This window comes from Taeniopygia guttata, chromosome 3, assembly GCF_048771995.1.
Source record: "Taeniopygia guttata chromosome 3, bTaeGut7.mat, whole genome shotgun sequence".
NCBI classification, from domain to species: Eukaryota; Metazoa; Chordata; class Aves; order Passeriformes; family Estrildidae; genus Taeniopygia; species Taeniopygia guttata.
Window position 1 is genome coordinate 45,232,940 of NC_133027.1, and position 24,479 is coordinate 45,257,418.

Below are 24,479 nucleotides of genomic sequence, written 5' to 3' on the forward strand. Positions count from 1 at the left end.
AACGTTAACTTGATTTACTTGTTTAATGCTCATATCAACTGTAATTAGGAATGTTGGGTGAACAGTTTACTGTTCTCAAAATTCACCAGAAATTAACAACACGTCTTATAGATCAGAAGAAATTATGAACAAATAAAAGACTTATGTCAGAAGATTAAGTATATTAACCCTTGTGGCATGCAAATATGGCAGACAAGGTAGGCTCTGGATGACAAAAAAAGTTAAACAGTGGAAATGTGCAGTTAACTTAATTCTGTTCTTCATTTCCACTTCCTCACCTCCTACAAAACACGCCAGAAACCAGGTAATATTTAAGGCAGTTAATATTAGAAATGTATACCACTCTGACCACTTAGGCAGAGCTTAAGACAATCTATTGCTCAAAGTTCTAATAGTTTCCGTGGTTTCCAAATATAACCGTGATAAATCTGCAACAGTTGAATTATGAACTTGTTGCATTTTGTAATCAAGCATGTTCTGTTAATTCACCTGATATCCCAGGAACTTTAGTTAGACATAATGGAGTCAGATATCTTAAGATCTCCACTGTGTACAGCACTGTCTGAAGACCTCTAAACAAATTCCTCCTCACAACCTTATATTGCTGTCCTCCAAACATCTTTCCAGGGATATAGTATTTTCACCACAGTAAACAGAGTTGGGTGTAAGACAAATTTTTAAAGCAAGGAGAAAACAAAGTCATCCAGTTTGCATATATATGACCTGATATATATGACCTAGCAAGAAGTTTTATTAGTAGAGCATGAGTTGAGTGCCAGAATCCTAAAGCTCCAGAAGTACAAAATCTGAAAGTGACTGCTTTTAACAGAATCCTTAAGACTAAAAGCTTAAGTAAACAAACAAAACCACTGACAAATATCCACCCCAATCTCCTTAAAAACCTAAGTGAAAGGATTCTTCCTTTGCTCATTTTTATGTATCAGAAGCCCCTATTTTTGCAAAGTCTCGAGGAAGCTATTAATGCTACACTGAGCTGGAAGAACTAATTAGTTTATTGGCTAGACAGGACAAAGACAGAAGGTACTGGCCGGAAATTTAACAATCAAAACAAAACTGAGTTTTCATCAAGCCAGTAAACAAGGAAGAGTTCTCTACCTATCAGTAAAAGCACTTTACACACTTGTCTCCCTCCCTCATAAAAAGCTTATGCAGTCTGCATGACATCTAAACCACTGTAACAGTCAAATCTGATTCCTTTTGTTTTTCACAGCTTGCTTGAAGTGTTAGAGTTTCTGTATTAGCAAAAAAAAAAGTACTTGCAAAAGGCAGCTGTCCCTATCTGAATAACAGTATTTAAAATAATGACAATAAGATTTGAACAGAAGTGAGATTAGTGACAGTATAAAAGTTTGATATGACTCCACTAATTGTATTTCTTAAACAAGAGATGATGATTCTACATAAATTTGCGTAAAATGAAATATAAAAACTTCTCTATGTATTTTTGTCAAAGATCAGACAGTTAATGACCAAATAACTGAGAAATTTATCAGCCAAGTTGCTATTATTTATAACTATTAACTGGTTAGAAATGTAGTTACAGAATGCCCAAAAGACAGACATCAGCCTTCAGAACTACAGAGATGCACAGAATCTATGAGCTGGCAAAACTACAAAGAATTAATGTCACCCATTACAATAATCTCAGTATACAAATTTATTAAGCAACAAAGAAAACTCAAACAGAAATTTACAAATACAGTATGCCACATTATACATGTAGGTTTCAGAAACCTATCAGTAAAATTATTCATGCCTTTGAAGTACCCATTAAAACTGCTGAAAAAATTAATGACACAGGGAAACACTGAGAATTCGTTGTTTCCTCCATAAAACCAGATTGGAGAGCCTTTACCAGTCATTGAAATTAATCCAAACTTATACCTCGTTATGTTAAAAAGTTCATGGTAATGCCATCATACTTTCTTGTTAATAGACAGCAACTGCTGAACCTCTTACTATTGAGCAGTGTTAACTAAAGATTAGTTCAAGCTAAGGGCTAAAAGGCTAAGGTCCCTTTTGCCCCTGAGTCTCAGCCTGAAATGTTATTCAGGCAACCAGAAAAGTTAGTTTCACTCATACTAGCCCCTTACAGTCATTTTCTGAAACTCAAGTGCTGTCACGCTTCAAACAGCTTGAAATTTCACAAGGAACTTGAAGTTAGACACATCCCCCTCACCCACATGAGGCTACAACAGGATGGATCACTGAGAGGGTAAAGGGCACAGCTCAAGTGCTCACCATCAACATGTGCACTTCAATACAGCATAGCTTGACATCTGCATACACAAACAATCTCGGCAATTACCACAGAATGGAAAAATACATCTACAAACACCTTGCAATGAAAAGCCCTGGTAAGAGCGTATAGACAATTAAAATGATGTTCCCACTGCAGTGTAGTAGGCAAAAGAACTAAAAAACTCCACCCTAATCTTTAACCTTATCATCAAAAATATCATAATAGTAAGGAATTATTTTGTTTCTACAACTGATAGTGATGCAACTATCAGAAATTATCAGATTCTAGGACTGGACATATTTCAAGAAGGCTGTTGAGAGGGTTTAGAAAACAGAAAGAACTAATACAAAAATGAGGCAAAGACTTGACATTCAGAAAGGAAATACAAATTCATGGCTCTTGTATTTCAGCATCTTTTTAGAAAGTCAAAGAAGTAAACACACTGCTGTAGCCCTCAGGGTAGCACATATACACAATTTTGTCTGGACTATTCACAGTTTCTTTTTAAGACATTTATTGGAATAAATTAAACAGAAAGCTTGAAATTAAATTGTATCTGTAGCTCTATGCAAGCAATACCAAGTCACAGTCTGCACACAACTATGTTCAATAGCTGAAAAGTTTAAAGTTTAAAAAACACAAAACTTGTCCATTCTCAGTGGTTCACCACTGTCTAATAACCATATGAACCATGGAATACTTGGGGTGAGCACTGAGACCAAAGACTGACATACAAAATGTATAAGAATGACAGAAAAACTTTTGTTCCGAAGCGCCTTTGGAGGTCAAGCTTTGGAATAACAGCTCCCCATCCTGCCCCAAAACAGCTGCCTACACAAAGTTACATGAGTTTGCTCAAGGCCTTGCCCAGTGAAGTTTGACTGTCTCTGTGGGTTTCCACTCAACCACTTTCACTCCACCAGCACACCCCACCCTCCCTTCCCTGTGTGCCATCGGACTTCCTGCTGCTGTAACTAGTAACTGTTTCTTATTTGGTAATTGCCAGCTCCACTGACAGTGGAGACAAGAGAGGAGTCTGACTCCATCTGCTCTAGGGGCCTTCCTTTCAGGTAAAGCTGGTATTAAAGCCACCTTCAGCTTCCTCCTCATCTTCAGGCTAAACAAGGCAGTTGCCCCGCTCTCTAATACAGCACATGCTCCAGTCCCTAAGAATTTTACTAGCAATCTGCTGGATTCTTTTCTGTTTGCCCACATTCCTTTTGTCTTGGGGTCCCAAGAGGACACGGCACTCCCAGTACAGCTTTACAAGTGCTGAGCCAAGTGGGGGGCCCTGACAGCTTGAGTAGTTCCCCAGTTAATTTATGCAACACCACACAGGCTTTCAACTCAATTTCTTGTTCCCCATTAGCCACTTCAAGAAAGCTGCTTCATAGTCAGATCCTAGACTGCCATTGGCTTTTTCCTGTCTCTGGTGCAGGACTTGTCTCAGCTCTGGTAGGCTCCAGCCCACCATGACCCCTCCAAATGGCAGATCTGCCTTCCACCAATTTTCCCTTTCACTCACAGACAAACTCACTAAGGGTTAATCTGTCACATACATATAATCAAACTGTAGAGTACAGACAGCTGCAGCTGAAAGTCAGGGATACAAAGTGTATTTCCTTAACGTTAAAGCAAGACTATTTTCCACTGACTCATGTTTTAACAAGCATTGCTTTTAACTGCTGTAGCCAAAAAAAGTCTTCTCAAAATTTAGTATAAATACTACTTCCACATTGTTCCCAGGAAGACTAAGACTCTGCATGCATACATATACATAATTCTCCTCAATGGCATTTCTAACCAATTTTATAAAAAGTTAAGTTTTTGTGCGGTATGCCTCAAGCATGAAGGAGTTTTTGTTGATGAAATAAATTTTGAACACCTTAAATCTAATTTTGTGCTATTCAGAAACATTATATATAGCTGATAACTACAATTCCCCAGCTATATGAAGACTTGTCTCTAAATTACTTAGTTCACCTAAATTCATAATTCACATTTTTGTTTTATAAAAACACCAGTAATTACAACTATCAAGGATTTTGGAAAGACTTGGTACATACCTGATTCTCAATGACTACTACAGTTAATGACAGCTTTTCTGAAAGCACAGCTTGAAATACTGGTATGACATTATTAAGATATTTATTTTTCTCTTCCATTTTACACATTGCCACAGTTAAAATATTCTTGCTATTAAACACCTAGTTTACTTATTTTGAAAGACCATGGTATATTATACAAATCCACCACTGAAAAGGGAATACAAGTTTACTGAACTTTTTAGACTATCTTCATATATGAGTCACTGTCAGATATAGAGAGACAGGACCTTAGAACAGTTTTGACTTAATGTAGCAGAAGCCACAGAAATATGTGAAAATATTATTCATGTCACAGACAGCAAAGTAACAATATTCAACGTAAGAGGACATTTTGAAGACTGTACAAGAAAACAGCATGTCATTCTTCAAATTGTCTATCAGCTCAAAAAGGCTTTTCCCCCGTTTTCTTATAGTATACACAAGGGAGCCATACCTTACCAAGATTCTTTTCACTTACTAAACATACTCACAAACCAGAAGTTTCACTTTAAGTACTTTACACTGTTTTCTTACCACCACCTCCCCTCATTTCTAGGTCACCAGTTTACCTGGAAAAAAATCTAGGCAAAGAAAGTCACCAAGATAGACTATTTATTTTCTTTTATTCAAATAACAAAATGTATACATCCTACAAAATTTAAGCTTTCTCTATAGCAAAAAAGCAGTCATGAGTATGATCTCGGAAGCCCTGTCACTTAAACTAAAAGGAAAGCTCTGATGACAAACAAGTGTAAGCCATTTTTGAAATACATACCCCACAAGTTGTATAGGAATCAACAGCAGGGCTTGTTTCAGAGTTTCTTGAGTAAGGGAAAGTAAAGGGAAAAGGAATCCCAAGGATTTTATCCATCCTCCAGCTCTCTGCTCAATGTCTAGGATAGCCTTGGAATTTTTATTTTTTCATCTCTAATTGTGCTCTCTCTATATATATGAAAACAGACCAGCATAACACCATGTAACTTTCTAACCAACTTTTCTCTCTCTGCACTATGTTTTCCCTAAAAAAAAAATCTTTTCTTAAAAGTTAAGGAAGCTTTATATTAATGCATATTAATAAATTCAGGCATTTACTAGGAGAAAGTAACTTAGAAGCATTTCAAATTGCAAAACAAGAAATCCTCAACAACTACAGGAAATTAAATTTAAAAGTTAAGTCTCTTTTTTAGAGACATTTTACTCTAAATTTTAGTTCGACCATACAGATTTTTCAGGAAATTACTTATTTTGAGAGGGAGGGGAGGAAGAAAAGCAGAAGGCAGCAAAAAGAGACCTTGAAGTTTGCTCCTTCAGAATGTAATGATTTTCATTAGGTACATGGCCATCTAACACAAGAGGGTGAAAATGCTAGAAACACTATCGCTACCTCATCTCTAGGCAACCTCCTCTCATGGCAGAGATTTCAGTAGGATTGTGAATGCTGTGTTACCTTTTGCTTTCCTTCCTTCTCTGCCTTTATATAGTTCTTGCCCTCCTTTGAGACCCACTGGTTCTTACTGGCATCAGACAGACAGACCTGCTCGGCCCTCCTGTTTGAGAGCAGAGTAGAGAAAGCCAAGGGGGGAATGCAGGCTGCCATCAATTCCCCACCTTTGTGCCACAACAAAGGGCAGCTAGCCAAGTAGACACCAGGCCAGCAGAGAGGACAAACAAACCCAAAAGCAGTTTCAGGGGGATGACAGTTTAGACTTACAATACTTCACCCATGAGTGGAGTACTGGCTTAGACATTTGTGCATTAAGGGTAACAATCCCATAAACACTGCAGAACTAACAGTGAGGTCAACGTCACAATCCATTACCAGAAAAACCACCAAAACTAACGAAACCCCAAACAGAACCTGCTGCTATGGAGAAAACCCAAAAACATCCCCAGGAAGGCCTGTCCTGATGCAGCTGATTCATTCTGCAGGTCCAGCCTGCTCGAAGCCAGACCCTGCTCAACACCAAAACAGCAGTGTTTGTGCAGGGTGCAAGACTTTGTGCAGGGCTACCTGAACTGGTCCAAATTACATTCCCTCAGTTCCACGGTATCAGCAACACTGATACCATGCAACACTAGTTGCTAGCATGGTTGCTAGCAACATGCTAGCTTAACTTCAGAATAAGCAGTTACTGATGCTAGTTATAAAGCAACTTGATGCATTTTGGGACATTTTTAACTAAGGAAGCCCAGAAAGGTAACGACTGGGCTTTTAAAATCACTTTTAACCAATACACTTATTTTCAAAGTTCAAATGAATTATGTAATCTTTCTTCACAGTTAACCAAACCTCCACAGATTGAACATGGAAAGAACTCCTCATTTTAGTAGCAATACAGAGAAGAAGTAAACAAGGTCGTTTTGTGGTTTAAAAACCAGTACTTTTTTATTAATTCTCCTGATAAAATCCAGAAGATTTTCTAAGCAAATTTCAAATGATGAGCTGAGATCACAGATATTTGTTCAGGTACTAAAGCATGCTCACCATGGGGTAAAGGACAGCATTGCTTCCACCAGTTCCCTATGAGAAGGAGAAACACGCCCATCAAACCTGAGTGGATCAAGTGTCTACAGCACAAGAAAGGCTGTAGGACACTCCCTTTTTTCCAGTTTGAACATTTCTAAACAGAAATGTGGTAACTGAGAACAAACACAACTTCTGGCTCTCAAAAACCCAAGAATAGTTTAGATAAATTTTGGAACTAAATGCAAGACAACACAGGCCTGATTCTGTCAGTAAGGCAAGAAAGAGGTAAGATGCATTAAAAGATAAAATATTGTATATTCTGAATGCTGGCAGGATTTTTCTCCTCTACTAAGAGCAATTCAATATGGCCACTTAAGTTCTGGTAAGCCCTACAGCATGAATGAGCATTACATCCTTTTTCCATAATATTTTCAGAAAAATAATGACTTCATTATATTTTATAATATAGAAAAGAAACCTTAAAATAGTTACGAGTTCTTACTGTTTATTTCTCCCACTCATGTATCAGAAATACCAAGTCTATTCTTCATTGGTTATAAATGATGCCTGTGAAAATTTCAGAGTACATTTGCTTCTGTTAGTCCACAACTGATAAAAAGCAGATGTGCTAAATCTAAATCCTCTCATTTATCAGAACCATTATATACTGAAGTTATAGATATTAATTCTTTGAACCATGCAAAAAATACAGCTCTCCCCCTGAAAACATTTGGGATTTCATTGGTTTGATCCTGAGTCATCAGTAGGCCCATAGAAAGCTGAAATCCTTTATTTTTCCACACAAAATGCTTGAAAATTCTTTTCATCCATGATAAAAATGGCCATAACCCTATCAAAGCAAAAACGGTAGTAACATTTTCCATGAATTCTGACCAAAGAATTTTAACAATTCATATAAAGGAACAAAGGTCAGTATAGCTGCATAGTCTGCTTTTATCACTTCCCTACCACAGACAGACATCCATGGCTGGTCAAAAATGTACCTGTCCCAAAGAAGAGTTCTACCTCAGAAATCTCTGGTTTATAGATCAAAAATTGTCTGTGAAGAACCAGAAAAAACACAGCACAAAATAGAAGAATATGTTTTCTTTCCTGATTTGGTATCAGATTTACATAAAACCAGAAATGGTGGGAGGAGGGATGAAAGGTTGATATGAATAACCACCAGCTGTTACCAGCACAAGATTTTCCCACAAATTCACTATTACAGCTCTTCTCTGCTGCAACTTACAGCAACTGGTACATTTCACGTGTTACCTGTTCAAGTAGCTGCTTCTCAGCAGAAACATTTATACCAGATTACAAATTACTTGATAGTTACATTTCTCCAAATAAAAGTGGATGGGTTTTTTCTCAAAAATGTAAATTCAGGACATGTCTTCTAAGTAATGCTATCACTCATTAAACAAATAATACTTCCTGTAATTAAGAACTGAGGAAGATTGTTTGAAGTTGCACAGAAAAAACAGTCTGCAGATGTATCTTTACTTACAAAGCAGTTATCACAAATGCTACTTTCTTTTCTTTTTTGTGGTCATTTATTCTGTTTCACAAAGTGGTTTAAAATTATTACATCTCAAACGAAAGCCTATAAAAACATATTGAAAGATACAACATGCTTAAAAAGAATTTTCTTGGTTTCACAAGCTTTTCTTGTTTCTCTTTTATGAAGAGTTGAGAAATTAAAATTAGCATTTGAAAGCATTCAAAAGATTGCTTAAACTTCTCATTCAGGTGTCAGATTCCACAGGTGCAATTTCTCAGCTTTGCTAGGCAACCTCTGTTCTTAACATTACAGAGCAAAACAGAAAAAATTCTCCTTTGCCTACAACTGAAGATATTCTTAGACAAATAATCAACTAAAAGATAAAGCCTAAGATAAGTACAAAAAAACCCATGCTGTTTCTCTGTCCTCTTACCTTAAATTTTGAGTGCATCAAGGTTCTGTAACTTCTGGGTAAAAGAACTTCAGCTTGTACTGTTTCATTTTGGAGGAATGCATGAGCTTCCTCAAGATCTTACTACTCAAATGGCAAATTAAGATAATGCCTTAATTTCTAACTCTTCTCCAATTAAATAAAAAATAGAAAGCAGAGTTTCTAATAACCATTTATCTTCAAAATTATCACTAGAGTACCTTTAATATGAAAGGCTGTACCACTAAACAACAGTGAAAAAAAATCCCACACACCCTCTAAACATACACATTAAACCAAACTTAACTTGGAACCTTCTGGTCTAAACCAAAGCGTGGTTCAAGTCTTCTTGCATTCTAAGCTTCTTATTTTTCATTTCATTTTTCTTATACATATATGGGAAGATGTTAATTCTAACTGTTTAGTATTTTGTCTCTCAATACAGAATAAACATCTTCATGCTTACAGTAAAATGCTTTCATAAAATAAATGTACTAGGGATAATATAAATGACAGCTTCAGGAGATGAGAAAAATGCAATGAAAGCAGTATGATCACCCATTCCAGAGAGCAATTTCTGAAATACTTAAAAAAGCTTTTCAACTTACAGGCTCTACAAACCTTAATACAGAAGACACTACAAAGAAAAGTTTTACTTTGCACTGTAATATTGATTCATACCATTTGTGCAGAGTAAGTACACTAATTAAAGATCTTAATCTGAATTATTTTGCTGACTTTTCCAAGTCGATAATTAAGCAGAAGTCTTTTTAAAAAACATAAAGCAATTTAAAAAAAATGACAGAGAGAGAAGTAAAATTATTAAATCTACTAGACAACTTCTCATAAGTTTACTTGTATTGTTTATCAGTGACAATCCATAAGCATTAACTAAAGAGACAATGTCTTATGTATGATCCAAGATAGCTAATACTGAATACTTACACCCCAGGTGTCTCCCAAATAAAGACCATCCTTTGCACAAAAGAACACTAGACAGTATTTATCTCCTTTGATTTGTTACTAGTTTTCATTTTTTAAAACAGAGTCACAACCCAATCTAATTCCTTGAATAACTCCAGGCACATTTGAATTATCACCAAAATTATTATTTTAATTCAAAAAATCTAAAAACTACCAATCCATCAATGCTTCCATGACACTAGACAAAAATTCTGCAGAACAATGACATTTTATATCTCATGCAATAACTGAAACTTGAAGAAATTATTAGCTTGTTCAACCTGAATATAATCGATATTTAATGCATTGTATTTACCATTCTGTAGTCCCATCCACAATTGCTTATGATCCTTTTTTTGCATTTCATTGATGACTTGACTTTTGTGCTTTAAAGCATCTGCTTCTTTTATACAAGCCATAAAATGAGCTTCAATCACATCCTTAGAATGGCAGTGTAGAAGATCCTTTTCTGGAAAATTCTACAAAGATAAATGATAGATCAAGAAAAATAAATGCATCATATACCATGTATGATGAAGAATAAATGATAACTTTAAATAGGCATACATTATGCAAAAGAAGCACACTGGAATCTTCTACTTACAAAAGAACGTAACAACCATTCTCTCACTCTGCTGCCAAGAAACCGGTTGCAAGTGAAAATATTTCAGGAAAAATAAAAGCTCAACAACTTTCTGTAAAACCGGAATTTTAACATGTTTTCAAGCAGATATTCAATCTCAGACAATAAACAGGAGAAAATTATGAGAAGTGACAAGCACCTAATATAAAATGGTTCTCAGATATTTTATGAACCATTTATATGCAGTTCCTTGAAAACCAAGCAGAATCACACACATATATAAACAGTAGCATATCTGCCACTTACAAACATTTTCCTTAGAGACACTGGAAATCCTTCTCAGTTCTAGCTTCAACTAATCCACGTGACTACTGCTTAGCCTCTGTGACTTGATTTTATATCTCTTTTGCTTGGTTACACTGACACACAGCATTCAGCATTGCAGATGCACAGCTACCAGGTTGTGCATCTGCAATGTTGTACTCCTCAGGTAACTCTTAACCCTTCAGTAAATGACAACTATCTCTCCTAATGAATTTATTAAGCAGTTATAGAAGTATATCTCATTCATATACAAAAAAGATTTCTTTCGACTTTAACTGATCAGAAGTCTAGCATTGTAGAGGTTGTGGGTTTCCTTCCCCTGGTTTTTCGTTTATCCACACCTACTATCACTTACCATTTTATATTAACACAAGTATTCACTACCACAAATCCAGTGTCTTTAGTTGTCAGAACTTTTAAAACCCACCTTTATTCCCTCCTAATTAACTTTATTTTCACAGTTGCTTATGACCACGCTGAATGGAGCAAACCTTAGAGCCAAACCAGAGTGATGGCATCATCAGTACTCCCCTTCCTAACAAGGGCTTGCCACATGTTTATACTTGAATTCTCATGCTATTCCACACCAGAGACCCTTTCCTCTTAACCCATTACAAACTGGCACTTTAAAAAGCTTTTGTGAGGGACTCTCAAAACCATTTTTGAAGTACAAGTACATATAATGGGATATCTTTCAAAGGTGCTTACAACATAGTTAACACGTCAAAATAGAAGCAATCTAATGCTGGAAAAACCCTACCTTCACTCCCCCACATAACCCCAAGAAAAATAGTGAAGACTGCTTCAAAATACAGAAACCCAAATATTTAAGGGAGCTGGGGATTGCCTTACCTGAAAGAAATTCTGAGGATAACAGTGATAGCTCCCTCCTCATTAGGTTACTGAGAAGAGTTGGAAATTAAATAATGGAATTTCATATAGCGTTTCCTCCTTATGACAGTGAGAACCCAAACTCTGGAAACTGTGGATCAAAAGGATGAGTATTTTCCAAAAACAGGGGCATAAAGAAAAGATTGCCAATATCTTTTCCACTAAAGTTCATATGGTTTGATATTGAACTTGCAAAAGGAAGAGCTGTTGTTAGGACTGGTGTATGTTAAGCTGACTTAAAGAAAGCTAAGGACAGTGGTAAATCTAGTTTCTTATATGAGAACGGCCAAGTACAAAGACATTAAAGAAGACAGAATAATAAGGTAAGTTCTTCTGGGGCAGACCTTGCTCCTGTTCTACCCTACAAAGCTGAGTGTCTCAACATAATTGGGCCCAAGATTACTAGGAAAACATTACTGGGGCTGTTACTTGCCAATTGACATCTGCATAGGCCTATAAAATACTTTTAGAAGTTCTATTTACTTGCTCAAATAAAAATGTAAAGTCTCATAACCAATCCAGAAGGAACAAATAGACAGAAATAGCATACTTAAAGATCAAAAAAGTTCTTTACACACAAGAATTCAAAGTGAGACACTGGCACCCCTCAAAACAAAGAAAGAAACAGTGTTATGTACGTAATGCCAAATAATATCAGAACCTAGAAACTGACTTTCATTGTTAAAAAGTGATGCTTTAGCTAAGTTTATGAAAATAACAGTTTTGTTACAACAACTGTCTCACTAAACATGTGTACTTATTGAACTGCAGGGTCCTTTTTTGGACATTCTACTCTTTCTACAGGTAGACATCTTCCTGCTGACTTTTCTCCTATGAATTTCAAATTGCAGCTAATGTCATTCCCTGAGGATGAGTTCCAGAAATCATACACAGTGCAGTCTGCAGAACAGCATGGATCTATTTAAAATTGGTCAAAGCTAGTGTAAAGAATCTAGACACAGTAGTACAACTAGGTGTGGCAAGATTAATTTTCCCAGCTTCTAAGGAGTAACACTGTGAAAGGCTGGAAAACACTCCTGAACCTCAGTTACACTTTTCTTTAGTGGGAAAACAATGACACATTTCTACGAAGTACTGTGAGAAGAAGCTGAAAAACCTAAGCATGAAAGTGACTTAGGAAAAAAACACTGCACAGCTGCAAGAAGTATATGAAACAGAAAACATGGCATCCCAGCTGATTTATCTATCAGGTACAAAATAATAAGTTTTATACTTAAATGTAGATCATATGTGTTCGTATTAAAAAAAAAAAAATTCTACTTGCCTTCTTTCTACCTGAAGAAATACTGATCAATCATAAGTAACTTTATTCTGTTCCCTGAAGTACAGGACAATTGTAAACAAACTGTCTGCCACTCCTGGGTATACAACTAGGAGATTTGCAAAAAGTATTAACGGATGACATAAGTAGCTTTAATTCAAGTACGCTTATTGGCGGTGTCAGACTCCCTCCGTGTCCTGCATCTTTGAAAGAACAGTTACTAAGGGTTGACTCTGATTTTCTTAGAAAGCTCAAGGAGTTCTGTTTTTTGTTTTCACATACCAGTAGACCCTTGCAGTATGAACCGGTCACACAGAAATAGGTACTGTCTGTACAGAACAGAGCACTAAATGAATGACCTCTTGCATAAAACTGTACCAAAAACATCACTGGCAATTTCAACAGTCTGGTTTCATAACTCCATTCCACTCCTTTATCTGTCAGTTCTAGTCACAAAACATCTGTTTATCCTGTGACAATCTACTTGCATTACACTACATTTACAGAAAAGAGGGAATTAAAAACCATAAGGAATGTATCCAGTGGCAGGGAGTGCATCTATGTATTTGTGTTTATTTACCATCAGTGGTCTTTTCTTTAAGTAGACTGATTTAGAAAAAAAAACCAAAAAAACCAAACATTTATACTTCTGGCTTCCACAATATCTCCTAGCAGTTCCACAATTTATACATGGAAAAGTACTTCCTTTCCATTCCACCTGACCCAATCTTCACCCAAAAAAACACAAAGATGACTGTCACACAAGGACAGATGCTGCCTCTCCTCCTACATCAGGTCATGGGTGGAGAGGCAGGCACCAGCAGACAATGGCTTCGTCAGAACCTCAGCATTTCCCCAGGCACACACGATTTCCTCTCCTCCAACGATGCCACTATCTAATCTACTGCCCAAAATCTGGAGAGGTGATTACCGCACTGAGAACTGAATAGTGTTAAACAGGCCACAGAGTAAGGTGAAATGATTTTAACAGGAAGGGATAGAATTTCTCTCCTTCCTGTAAAGCACACCTGGATAACAAAAGCTACTTCCCAGGCTACAGCCTCTCATGGTTCTCGGACCCCAGTATGCTATTCAGCCTCATCCTTCTGCAACTATTTAATGCAACCATTTTTCAACTTTACAAGATACAATGCATACCAGAAGTACAAATTAACAAACTGTTTCTTCAATGCTAAACCTAAGTGTGTTTATGATTTGTTCTGCATACATAACACAAGAGGACAATTACAAACATCTATCAACTCAAAAACTTCTGCTGAACAGAAATAAGCCTTTTCCATGTTTTTAACTTCAAACAAAGAAACCTGATAGGGGGAGTCTGACTTTTTTAAAAGAAGCTGAAAAACACTTTTTACAGATGTATGAGATATCTGTTGTTGACTACACGCATTGGTAGAAGAAAGGAGACAGCCACGACAACAAAAGTTAAGCCCCATAAAATCTAACACTGTTTAATTAAGCCAAATAAAAATTAAAACTCTTTGAAGAATAACTACACAGAAATGAAAAGAATACTCTAGTCAAAAATCCCACACCTAAACTATTCAGCTGTAAGGAACTGTAACACATGAAAACCTCTTCAATATTTTGACATACTTTGATATCTTTCAGTTATGTTTTGACTTAAGGATTCAGAGGGGTTTTATTTAAATAAACTTTCAGATTACATCAAAATAGGATGAGAGATTATACAGGTGCTAACTCCACCAGTATTATATTACTAAATTACATCAACCTTTAAAATAATACTACCTTAGCAGTTAATTATTTATGCTGCTCTTTAATGCACACCTTTCAGAAAAACTAAAAGTAACTGATCTTTTGGCAAGCAGCAGCATGGACGTTAAAGCCAAATTTATGTCACTGATTAAAAAGCACTGTGGTGCTGCAACTTCTCAAGATGCCTCTACTTTGTGATGGCAACATACCTACATTGCCACTGTTAACATCCCAGAGCTCTCAGAACATAACAATTAAACCATGGTTTATGAAACTAGATGCCCCACCTTCTCATCAGGGCATTTTGGAAGTTTCCTCATCCCAGGTCTCTGACATTTATCAGACAAGTGTAGCAATTACAGTGGTTTCAAAAACATCCACAACTTCAGATCTATTAAGTCAGTCACTTTAGAAGTTTCAAAATGTAGGAATACATATCATAAGAATGTATGCTTTCAGTGTACACTTCCAAAAAGAATCAGATTACTGTTGGAAAAAGCTTTTCTAACATACATTTGAGAATTGTTTCAATGAAAACCTTCAACACAAGCACTTCCCCAATAGATTTTTTTCATTTCACTCAAATCCCTCACACACTAAAGCCTATTAATGTAGCGTTTTCCTTCAGATCAGCTTTCCTATTGCATTGTTTCTTTTACAATGGAGAAATTAACATTTCAAAGTTAAATATCATGATTTATAGTTGTGCTTTTGACTTCAAAACGTACTTGGAATTATTGTCTCAATGCATTTCAGAGTATGCAAGAATCCTGCACCAAAGCTAACCTTGTTCAAGGTCTATTCTGAGCAAAGATCAGTAGTCCTGTTAAGCCATACCTAATGGGTTTACAATTCATAATCAAAATAACGACTCTCCTGTGACTAAGCTGTCACAAGACCAAACTCATTTCACTCAGTTCTCTAAAAGGGACCAATATTATGTACAACAGCATTCCCTGACTTCAAAGATTTATACAGCATCTCATATCCATGCTCATATATGCCTAAAAGCATGAGCACTTCTCAATATTCCCAATCTTCAGTGAACTCAAACCAATTAAATTAAAAACATTATAGAAAGTTCTTCTATCATAAGCCTCATAACTTGAAAAACTATTTTGGATTTTGAGATTATAATAGAATAATTTTCTACAGAAAGTCAAGTAAAAGCACACACAGTCTCATGGAAAATAGCTGCAGATTTACAGAAACCTTTAAATGCTTCCTGAACAATGGATAGTCTCCCTTTTATATTACACCATTCACGTGTTTTATAAAATAGTTATGAAACATTTTTCCCAGCTTCCAAATGTCATGAACTCTCATGCTCACTCATTCTTAAAAAAAGGGTCTCTATCAATTTACCTTGAAATGCACTGTGATGCTCCAAGGAAGGGCTGTATTTGATGCATGGAGATCAAAGAGTAAACCAATTGGGTAATGCCTAAAAATGATAAGATATTAATTTAATATAGGAGCCCTGCTTTTAATTCTATGTATCACAGTTAACACACCTGCATTTACACACACACAAAAAATAGCTGTTTGACTCCCACAATCAGTACTCTTTACTTAGAAAAGTTATACAGGCAAGTTTAGATGACTGACAGGCAGAACTAAGTCTGTAATGTACATGTTCAATACGTAAGCCAGTGGTTTCCAAGCTGTGCCCACAAAACATTACTACTTTTGCAACAGTCTTAAGTGGCCTACAGCTGCTTTGTGGAACCTTCCAAAACAGTACTTTTAGTTAAAATGCTTTAGACCAGGAAAAGCACACATGCTTTCAGATGCTTGAGTGTCCTGGGTTTATACCACACTGACCATTAACGTCCTTTCCTTCTTCCATATGTCTGATATAGCAATGCAGAGAATAAATAGAAGAGTGAAAAAATTATCTATCTGTTAAAGGACTGAAAGATGATAGATCAAGATCAACTCTGTATCTTTACTATCAAATTAAGAAGAATGAAAGGGAAGAAAAAAAATCAACTGGAGTATTGTATTTCAGTGGCATTCTAGATTCAAGGAGTTACACAAAAAAGCTTTCTTCTGACAAATATTCAGTTCTGTCTCATAGCTTTCTCTCCTTTAAATTCATAAGAATATAAAGCCCCCAGCAGTATATGGAACATATATCAACACACTCAAAACCTCCACAGGCACTGTAAAAAAAAAAAAAAATCTTTTTTCAGTTTTCTCACACACAGATATTGGCAAGATTTTTGATAAAATGTATTTTTTTTACATTCAGCATACCAAGACCCATTCTCTTATCTTTCAAAAATCATAACCCAAAGAGCCTTACTAGCTTTTCATCCTTACAAAGAGAAAAACATACACTGAACTGTAAAGTCAGTAGTTTCACTGAACTAAATGGGACTGATCACAGGTCGCAGACCCAAGCACGTACGTAAGTTTTGAAAGTCCCAAGAACACTAACCAAGAGCGTTGCTTTAACAGCACCTGTGCCAAGCCGCTTTCCAGATCGGTGAAACTCACACAACAGTGCTTTAGCACCCTCTACGGGTGAGTCACCCCAAAGCTAAGACAAATTCACCACAACAGCAAAATAAAACAATATACCACTACAATTCCTGCACTTACCTGAGACTAAAGAGGATGCATATCCAGATTTATCCTGATTCACTGCTAATGCTCAAGTTTTTACCATGAAGAGTTTTTACAACTAACTGCCAATAATGTCTTAAACACTTAACAGAGATTCAGCAAGTTCTATGAAAGACTGGTTTTCCAGGTGAGTTAAGTAACAAAAATAAGATTTGATAATTAGATGAACACAAATTTTTAACATGAGCAATGACTTCCAGTTACTTTCAATTTATAGAACAAAACAGATAACTAAGAAAAAGGAAGCCACAACAAAAAACCCATACAAAAACTCCTACATCAGGTCTTGGCCTACATCTGAATTTTCTAATCGGTTAAGATTACATAGTGAAGTTCATGTAATCAAATTTCTTCAGTAGAATCTCTGTGCTTTGCAGAGTTAATAGATGCCTGATTAAATGGTGCTTTGACCTTTTGTCTTCTGCTAATTTATGAACAGAAAGGGTCAAGCAACAGTTGGTACTAGAGAGCCACCTTTACAATTACCAGGGCTAGAACACAACCCACACAAAAGAGACAAACTCCACTGAAAGCCACGTGCAAGTGCTCAGACAGGATGGAAACAAGCTGCAGGTGCCATCCCCTAGCATCTGCTGAAGAAACTACTCCAGCACAGTGGCATCACTTAGGGAGAGCTCCTGAAAAAGGCTGCAGCTCTTCAGGTTTCAAGCTGCCAGGAGAGCTTGGGACCTCTCCTGGGGGTTGGAGCAAGCAGAGGAAATGTTCTTGCCTACAGCAGGTGCACATCAGCGAGGAGCTATGTCACCAAGCTAAGACACTGCAGGAAGTCAGGGGGCTGCACAGCATCAGGGGAGACAAAGGTTAATAGCATCTTCACCAAGATCTCAGAGAGATGAGAATCTGGAGAGAAAGTGTCAGCAGTCATTGAAGTGGTCAGCAGGGACTCACAGGATGGGGAGAACCAGACTTGTGTGAACTCTGGTGTTGAGGAATCCATTCAGCGCCAGTAGCTCAGAGTGCAGCTGAGGTGGGAGCTGCAGGTTGAGCTCTGGGTGATGGGAGCCCCAAGCAAGAGGCCAAACCTGGTGCAGACCCTTTGCACAGGAAAGGGCACAGGGACCTGTGGCCCTGCCAGGTGACTGGACACTCAGGGACACAGCAGGAGACAATGACACAGAGGAAAAACCCCACACTATCACATACAGACTGTGAGGGTATAAAAGCCCAGGGGTTCTTTGGTTTGGGGTCCCTGCTCAGGGGCACCAGCTCAAGCTGTTATTGTGCTGTTACGCTGTAATTAAGCTCTTTTAAGGGTCCAGATGCCTGAGGTTCTGCTATGGGAAACCAAGGGTTGAGTGGGTAAGGAAACCTTGTCTGGCTGTGTGGGTGTGGGGTGTGCAGGGAGTCAAGCGAGGCACCCATTGGTCCCTGGAGCCGCCTACTGCAAAGGGGCCTCGTCCCTGCCCAGGTGTCCAAGTGTGTGACTGCCAGAGCACCTCCCCATGGACAGACAGAAAGGTTTCCTTAACCTCTGGCCAAGAGAGGGCAGGCCTTCTTCAACCACTGGCAGTGCTTCAGTGTCAGACAAGAGGCTGGAAGTTCTGAGGAAGCATCAGAGCTGTCTGAATAGCACATCCATCCGCAGCCAGAGGAAGCAATCATAGCACTACGAGACTCCATCCTACAGGAGAGAGCACCTCATCTGCCAACTTCACTTGTTAACCTGCAGAGGTTTGCTGCTTGGTAAAAAGTTGCAGATTGGAAAAGTTGTCCTCTGCTTGGATTATTAGTCCTTGCTGTTTATCCACATGGGCACAAATTTTAAGTGCTGCAACAAAACCCCTGAGAGTATCAAAAGTGACTCTACAAGTTCTAGAGGCAAGAAGACATCTCTACAATTTTGCCATTAAAGGAGACAGGTTCAGAGAGATGTCCGCAGGTCAGGAGCTAGTTATGCAGCTGGTGCAACAACAAGGACTTATTTGGCTTTTATAGACATAGGATGCTCTTAAGGGTAAGGGACTGCTAGGGACAGATAGAATCCACCTAAGTCAAAGAAAAGTATCTTTGCCTTATTGTTGCCCAGCCTGGTGAGAGCTCTAGACCATAAACAACAGATAAAAAGAAACACACAGATAAAAAGACATGGGACAAAAGATAATGGACATGGGTGGATAGCAAGTGGTGAAAGGTGACAGATGCAAAGAAGATGTAAAAGTGATAAAAGAAGGTAGGAGAGAGCCCACCACAAGTATCTACAGAAGTGCACATAGCTTGAGAAACAAGCAGGAAAAACAAACTAGAGTTGCACATGCTATGACATTACTGGGAGAGTGTTGGGCTACCTGAGGTACAGGCAGACAGCTTGCACAACTGGAATACTGCTGTGGAAGGACAGACATAAGCTGCTTAGTAAAGGCAGGGAGGGCAGATGAGGACAGAGGTTGTCTTCCATGCCAGGGAGCAGCTTAGGTGTATGAAACGTAATAGGACAGACAACAGGTTGGTTGAGTTCTGGTGGTTCAGGAACAGAGGAGGGACTAGTAAGGGCAACACAGCATGCAATCCAGGTGAAAAAATTTAAACAACTCAATGTCTACGTCATAGATCCTGGTTCTTGTTAATCTCTCACATCTCCTGGAAAAGCAACACAGTGGAGCACAAGTAGTCGAAATTTCTTGATACAGACACTCGATGAAACAGAGATAACTCAAAGCTGAATCTATTACTTATCTGTTAAGACAAAAGAGTTATGATAACCAGTCGCAGCTTTATCTGCAGTGACCATGAAATGGCAGACTTAAAAGTCCTGGAGAAAGGACAGTAAGCAGAATACAGACTTTTGACTTTTTCATTTCCTCCTGATGCCCCTACACAGCTCAGACTCAGCCATATAGATGCATGAGGGGTCAACGCTTTCAGTCCTTCACCTGCAGGCAGAGCACTGAACCTATGCTAAACTTAGAGAAATGCAGGTGTAGAAGGAACATTCATCCTGTTGCAAGAAGTCATAAACTTCAAGCTCTTCCAAATCTTAGGAGTTTTCTAATCCAATAATCACAGTCTTTGACTGCATCTCCTTCAACGTGGTTGTAGGTTTAGTCTCCTGTAGCTGCAGGATGGTCTAAGGTTTCATCCATTTCCTTCTGTAGTCTCTAATGCTGCACGGTCTGATAATCTCTTCCTGAAACTCCTTACCTTGGTGACACAGACCCTCCCCCAGCACACACTTCCTGCAGTAAAAGAATCCATCTTCCCCTGTCCCAACACTCTCAGCAGGACAAAGAACCCAGGCCCACGTAACTCCAGACCTGCAGAACTTCATTCTCCTTTAAGAACTTGACCCATATACTGCAGAGCCTGAAGTAGAAACTATGTTCCAGACTTCCTCCAAAATCTCACTGGAAAATGGAAGAGCTGCATCTGAATAGATAGAGACTTCACCCCAACTAGGTATGAAACTGCACAGACTAAGCAGTAAGACCTTACAGTGCAAAGTAAATAATTAGAATAAACAATGTTATTAACAAGTTCTATTTGATTCTGAATGTACAAGTTATAGCTTAAATGATAAGACATTAATGCCTGCCGTTCTTTCTCTACCGACTACTAGCTCACCTAATTCTCTGTTCTGGTGTTTGGGTCTACCCCAGAAGAAGCTTCGGCTCTTTATAGGATTATCATTCTCCTAAAATACTGGTTTACAAATAACACTTTCCTTAGAAAAGCAGTTCCACTGAAATCAGTGGAGCTGTTCCTGGCAGAATAGGCTTCGTTTTTCTGAAAGATAAGAGCCTTAATTAGCAGATCATCATTACACTATTTATTTTCATTTCTACATTCAATTAATTTAGTACCTCTTCACTTAATTACAAGCTACATTTTTAGTCTATATCCATACTGTACAGTTATTTTTTTTATTCTAGTTTAAACATCATGGTATTTGAAAACTTTCAGAAAATATGTATCTATTTGTGGTCAAAGTACAAAGCCTCTCTTTCCTTTCTTGTTACAACTTCAGTGAAAACTAGTTTTCCCCTAATATTTACCTGGGATTAAGAACACACTGGGATGAACTTAGTACCTTGCTGTTTATTTAGGTAGTATCCATGACTCAACATTACTACAGCACATAAGACACCATTTCTTGTTAAATTCCACATAATTTATTTAGATGTCTAAAGCTGGTTTTGCCAGTCAGATACAAGAAAAGTTTAAAGAGATATTTTTAATGGGTTTCTATTTACATATTTTCAAGGTTTACACTAGGTTGGTCTCAAAAAAACCAAAATACTTTAAGAGATCTACTGCATCACCAAATCTACAGGCATCCCATGATATGATGCTTGCTAATCACAAAACAATCCAGGTTCAGTAAGATTAAAAAAATCACTAGTTTTCTTTCCTATGATGATACAAGAAATAAAAAGAGATAAAAATCTCTTCACCATGCAAAATACTAAATACCTTCTGGATGGCTGATGCTATCTTCACAGAACTAGGAAACACTGCAGCTCTCAAAATATTTTCTTTAAAACTCTTTAACAGCAAAAGACATAGAAAACCTGATGGTAAGTATTTATGAAAATTAATTAAATGAAACAATATCAGTCCAAGTCCTTAACCTCTCACAAAGAAAACCCAACAAACTAAAACCCCAAAAGATGATAGTTTTAATAGACTGTAGGACAAAATAAAAACAGAATCAACAGCAATTGATTCAGTACACTTGAACTAATTGAATTCAGCAGATCAATATTAGATTTTTACAGTGCAAGCATGTATCACACAGTGGACAGTGAAGGCTACTCATGTTTTATTACCGTGACGCATATAAGCTATTTGCATTCAGAGTCCAGAACTATTACTTCCTATCTGTGTTACTAGATATCTTTTAGGAAGGTGGAATACGTTAAAGGAAAATTTATTTGGCAATTCTACTGAAAGCAACAGTAAAGCCAAAACCACAAGCATTCGGAATTATGGTAACAACGAGAACAAAACCAGTAAGTGCAGCACAACACCTCTGTCTTACGCATACAGTAAAAATTCAAGCAGAATAATAAAAAGAAGTTCAACATTAAAAGTTTTGTTTTGCCCAAAAACATGCATTTCTTACCCTCCTCCTCTTTTGCCATCTTTGAAACCCAAAGGAATGATTACTTTAGGAAAACTACTGACACTGTGCTGAACCTGGGAACTCTCTAAGTAATAAACTGCATAAAGAACAATGTTCAATAAACTCACCATTTCAGTGGTGTACCTTCGTATTCAAACCATATTTCACTAACTTCCTCCTGTCTCATAACTTTCTGAAAGTGTTTCTTCACTTTGTCTGTTACCAGTGTCAAGTAGCTTATCCTTGGCAAAAGCAACTGGAAAAAAAAAATTATAGAAGCTTTAAGTGTAAATAAAATACATTAAACTAGTAAAAATCTGTAACAACTATGCATAACCAAAATTCAGTTAGCATTCTTTGCTTCCCCTTTTTAAGGTGAGACAGTTTACTTTTTAATGGTCAGTGGAAGGCTATAAAATGATGTAGTAAGAAGATGCAGTATCCGATACAGAAGATGCAGTATTCAATATATTAACGCCAAAAAAAGTAAAAAATTAAGTTCTCAATTCTTTCAGTGGGGTGGGGGAAGAACAGTGGACTTCAATTTCTGCTTTTCTGTATTTAAATAATTAAGTTTTAAACCTTTTTTATATAAACAGAGACTTATAACTTATTATTGAAAAGAATGAGCAACCGTGTATCAGCTATTATTTAAAAATGAAAATTCCTACACAATGAAAAAAAAACCAAAACAATGAAAACTAGATGCTTAAAGGTTTGATTTCCAAGTGTTTTGTACTTCTAATAGCTGTAAATTTCCATTTTCTTTGCACTGGGTTTGCCATTTCAACCTATTAGTCAAGACTACTTTTCTTCCACTATTTAACATTCACCCAGCAACTAAAAGCAGAAAGCAAAGTGTAAATATTTTATTAGCTGAAACAAGACACATTCACACATTCTTACAGCTTTGTCATATACTATCTTCTTTTCTCAACTGTATACTATCAAAATCAAATAAAAATATGCTATTTTTCTTTGCAACATCTTGCCTGCCATCTCTTTTTTTAAAGACTTATGCCCGGGAGTGGTTAGACACTGTACCAATCAGTGAATTGACTGATGACCATGTAGCACATTCACTAGATATAAATCAATAAGACAAACAATGCTTTTCAGTATCTCAATGAGTAAAGATTAACCTCCCCGTAAAATATCAATTCGCTTTAGAGCAGAAATTTTAAATTAATAGCATCTATCCTGTAACGTTCTGCTTCATAATTATTAATAAAATAGATGAGCCAAAGGTATATATAGATTATATTTTGCATGTTTAGAGAGAGATTTCTTTTCCAGCATTCCTCATGACCAGTGTTGTCTCTTAAAGTATTTTCTTTATAGTATATGAATAATGCCAGGCCCTAAGTGAATATCTGTGGTACAAACATCCTAAACCATGTAAGTATATATTTTGCCTGACAGAAAACTTGATCTCTGCTGCAACATTTTTCCAGAATTTCTCTAATAAGTAGACTACACTTTGATATATAAATCAGATAATATTTTGGCCATGATACTACAATTTGTAAGTAACCAATTCAAAAAGAAGTATGGAGAGTACATCGAGTTCCTGGAAGAACAGATTAATCCTTTTAATAATGCTACATTAGGTTACATCTGTGACACAGGTAAATTTTACAGTTTTATAAAATTACATAAGGCCAAGTCTCACCCCTGTCACAGTCACCATGTCAGTTAACATTCTATTTTTCATGTACCATATGGTTTTCTTTTTCCAACTGCTGCTTTTATTACCATCATCACTTTGCTTCTACCGTGTTTCATAGGAGCAATGTAACCAAAACACAGCCTTCATTTTAAAAGGCAAACAATCTAAATAAATTCAATGAAGTTATGTACACATTCAAGTAAGAATTGTTTGGTACTTTAATGACTTGAATGACAACATAAGCTTATCCTGATTTACCTAAATCCACATATCTTCACTGATTGTTCTTGAGACAATACATTCCAGGCTATACCAATCCAACCCACCTATTTTTGGTAATAATTTCATGTTATTTCTGCATGATATGTACAGTTAAATTAATGCTGGTGTACTCTGATGAGACTTACTATGCTCTTACAAAAGCCAATTTTCAGCATGTTGCATGTAGCACAGCCATGCTGGAATTGATAAATATATTAAAGCATTATTTATTGCAACAGTGTTTCACATAATGCTTTAAACTGCATAACTTCCTCTGTAAAATACTCTACTTCAGTTTATA

General features: G+C 37.0%; 1 protein-coding gene across 2 annotated transcripts in view; it reads right to left on the reverse strand.

Moving 5' to 3' along the window:
• Positions 1-24,479, reverse strand: part of ATG5 (autophagy related 5) — a 70,737-nt gene that overhangs the window by 41,821 nt on the left and 4,437 nt on the right. For both annotated transcript variants that reach the window (XR_012055003.1, XM_002196065.6), the window contains exons 3-5: positions 22,377-22,504; positions 15,903-15,981; positions 10,034-10,196 (exon numbers count right to left, since the gene is read on the reverse strand). Coding sequence is in view for 1 of the 2 variants with exons in the window: in XM_002196065.6 (XP_002196101.1) it covers positions 10,034-10,196; positions 15,903-15,981; positions 22,377-22,504 (370 nt within the window). In the remaining variant the exon portion in view is untranslated. The remainder of the gene's footprint in view (positions 1-10,033; positions 10,197-15,902; positions 15,982-22,376; positions 22,505-24,479) is intronic.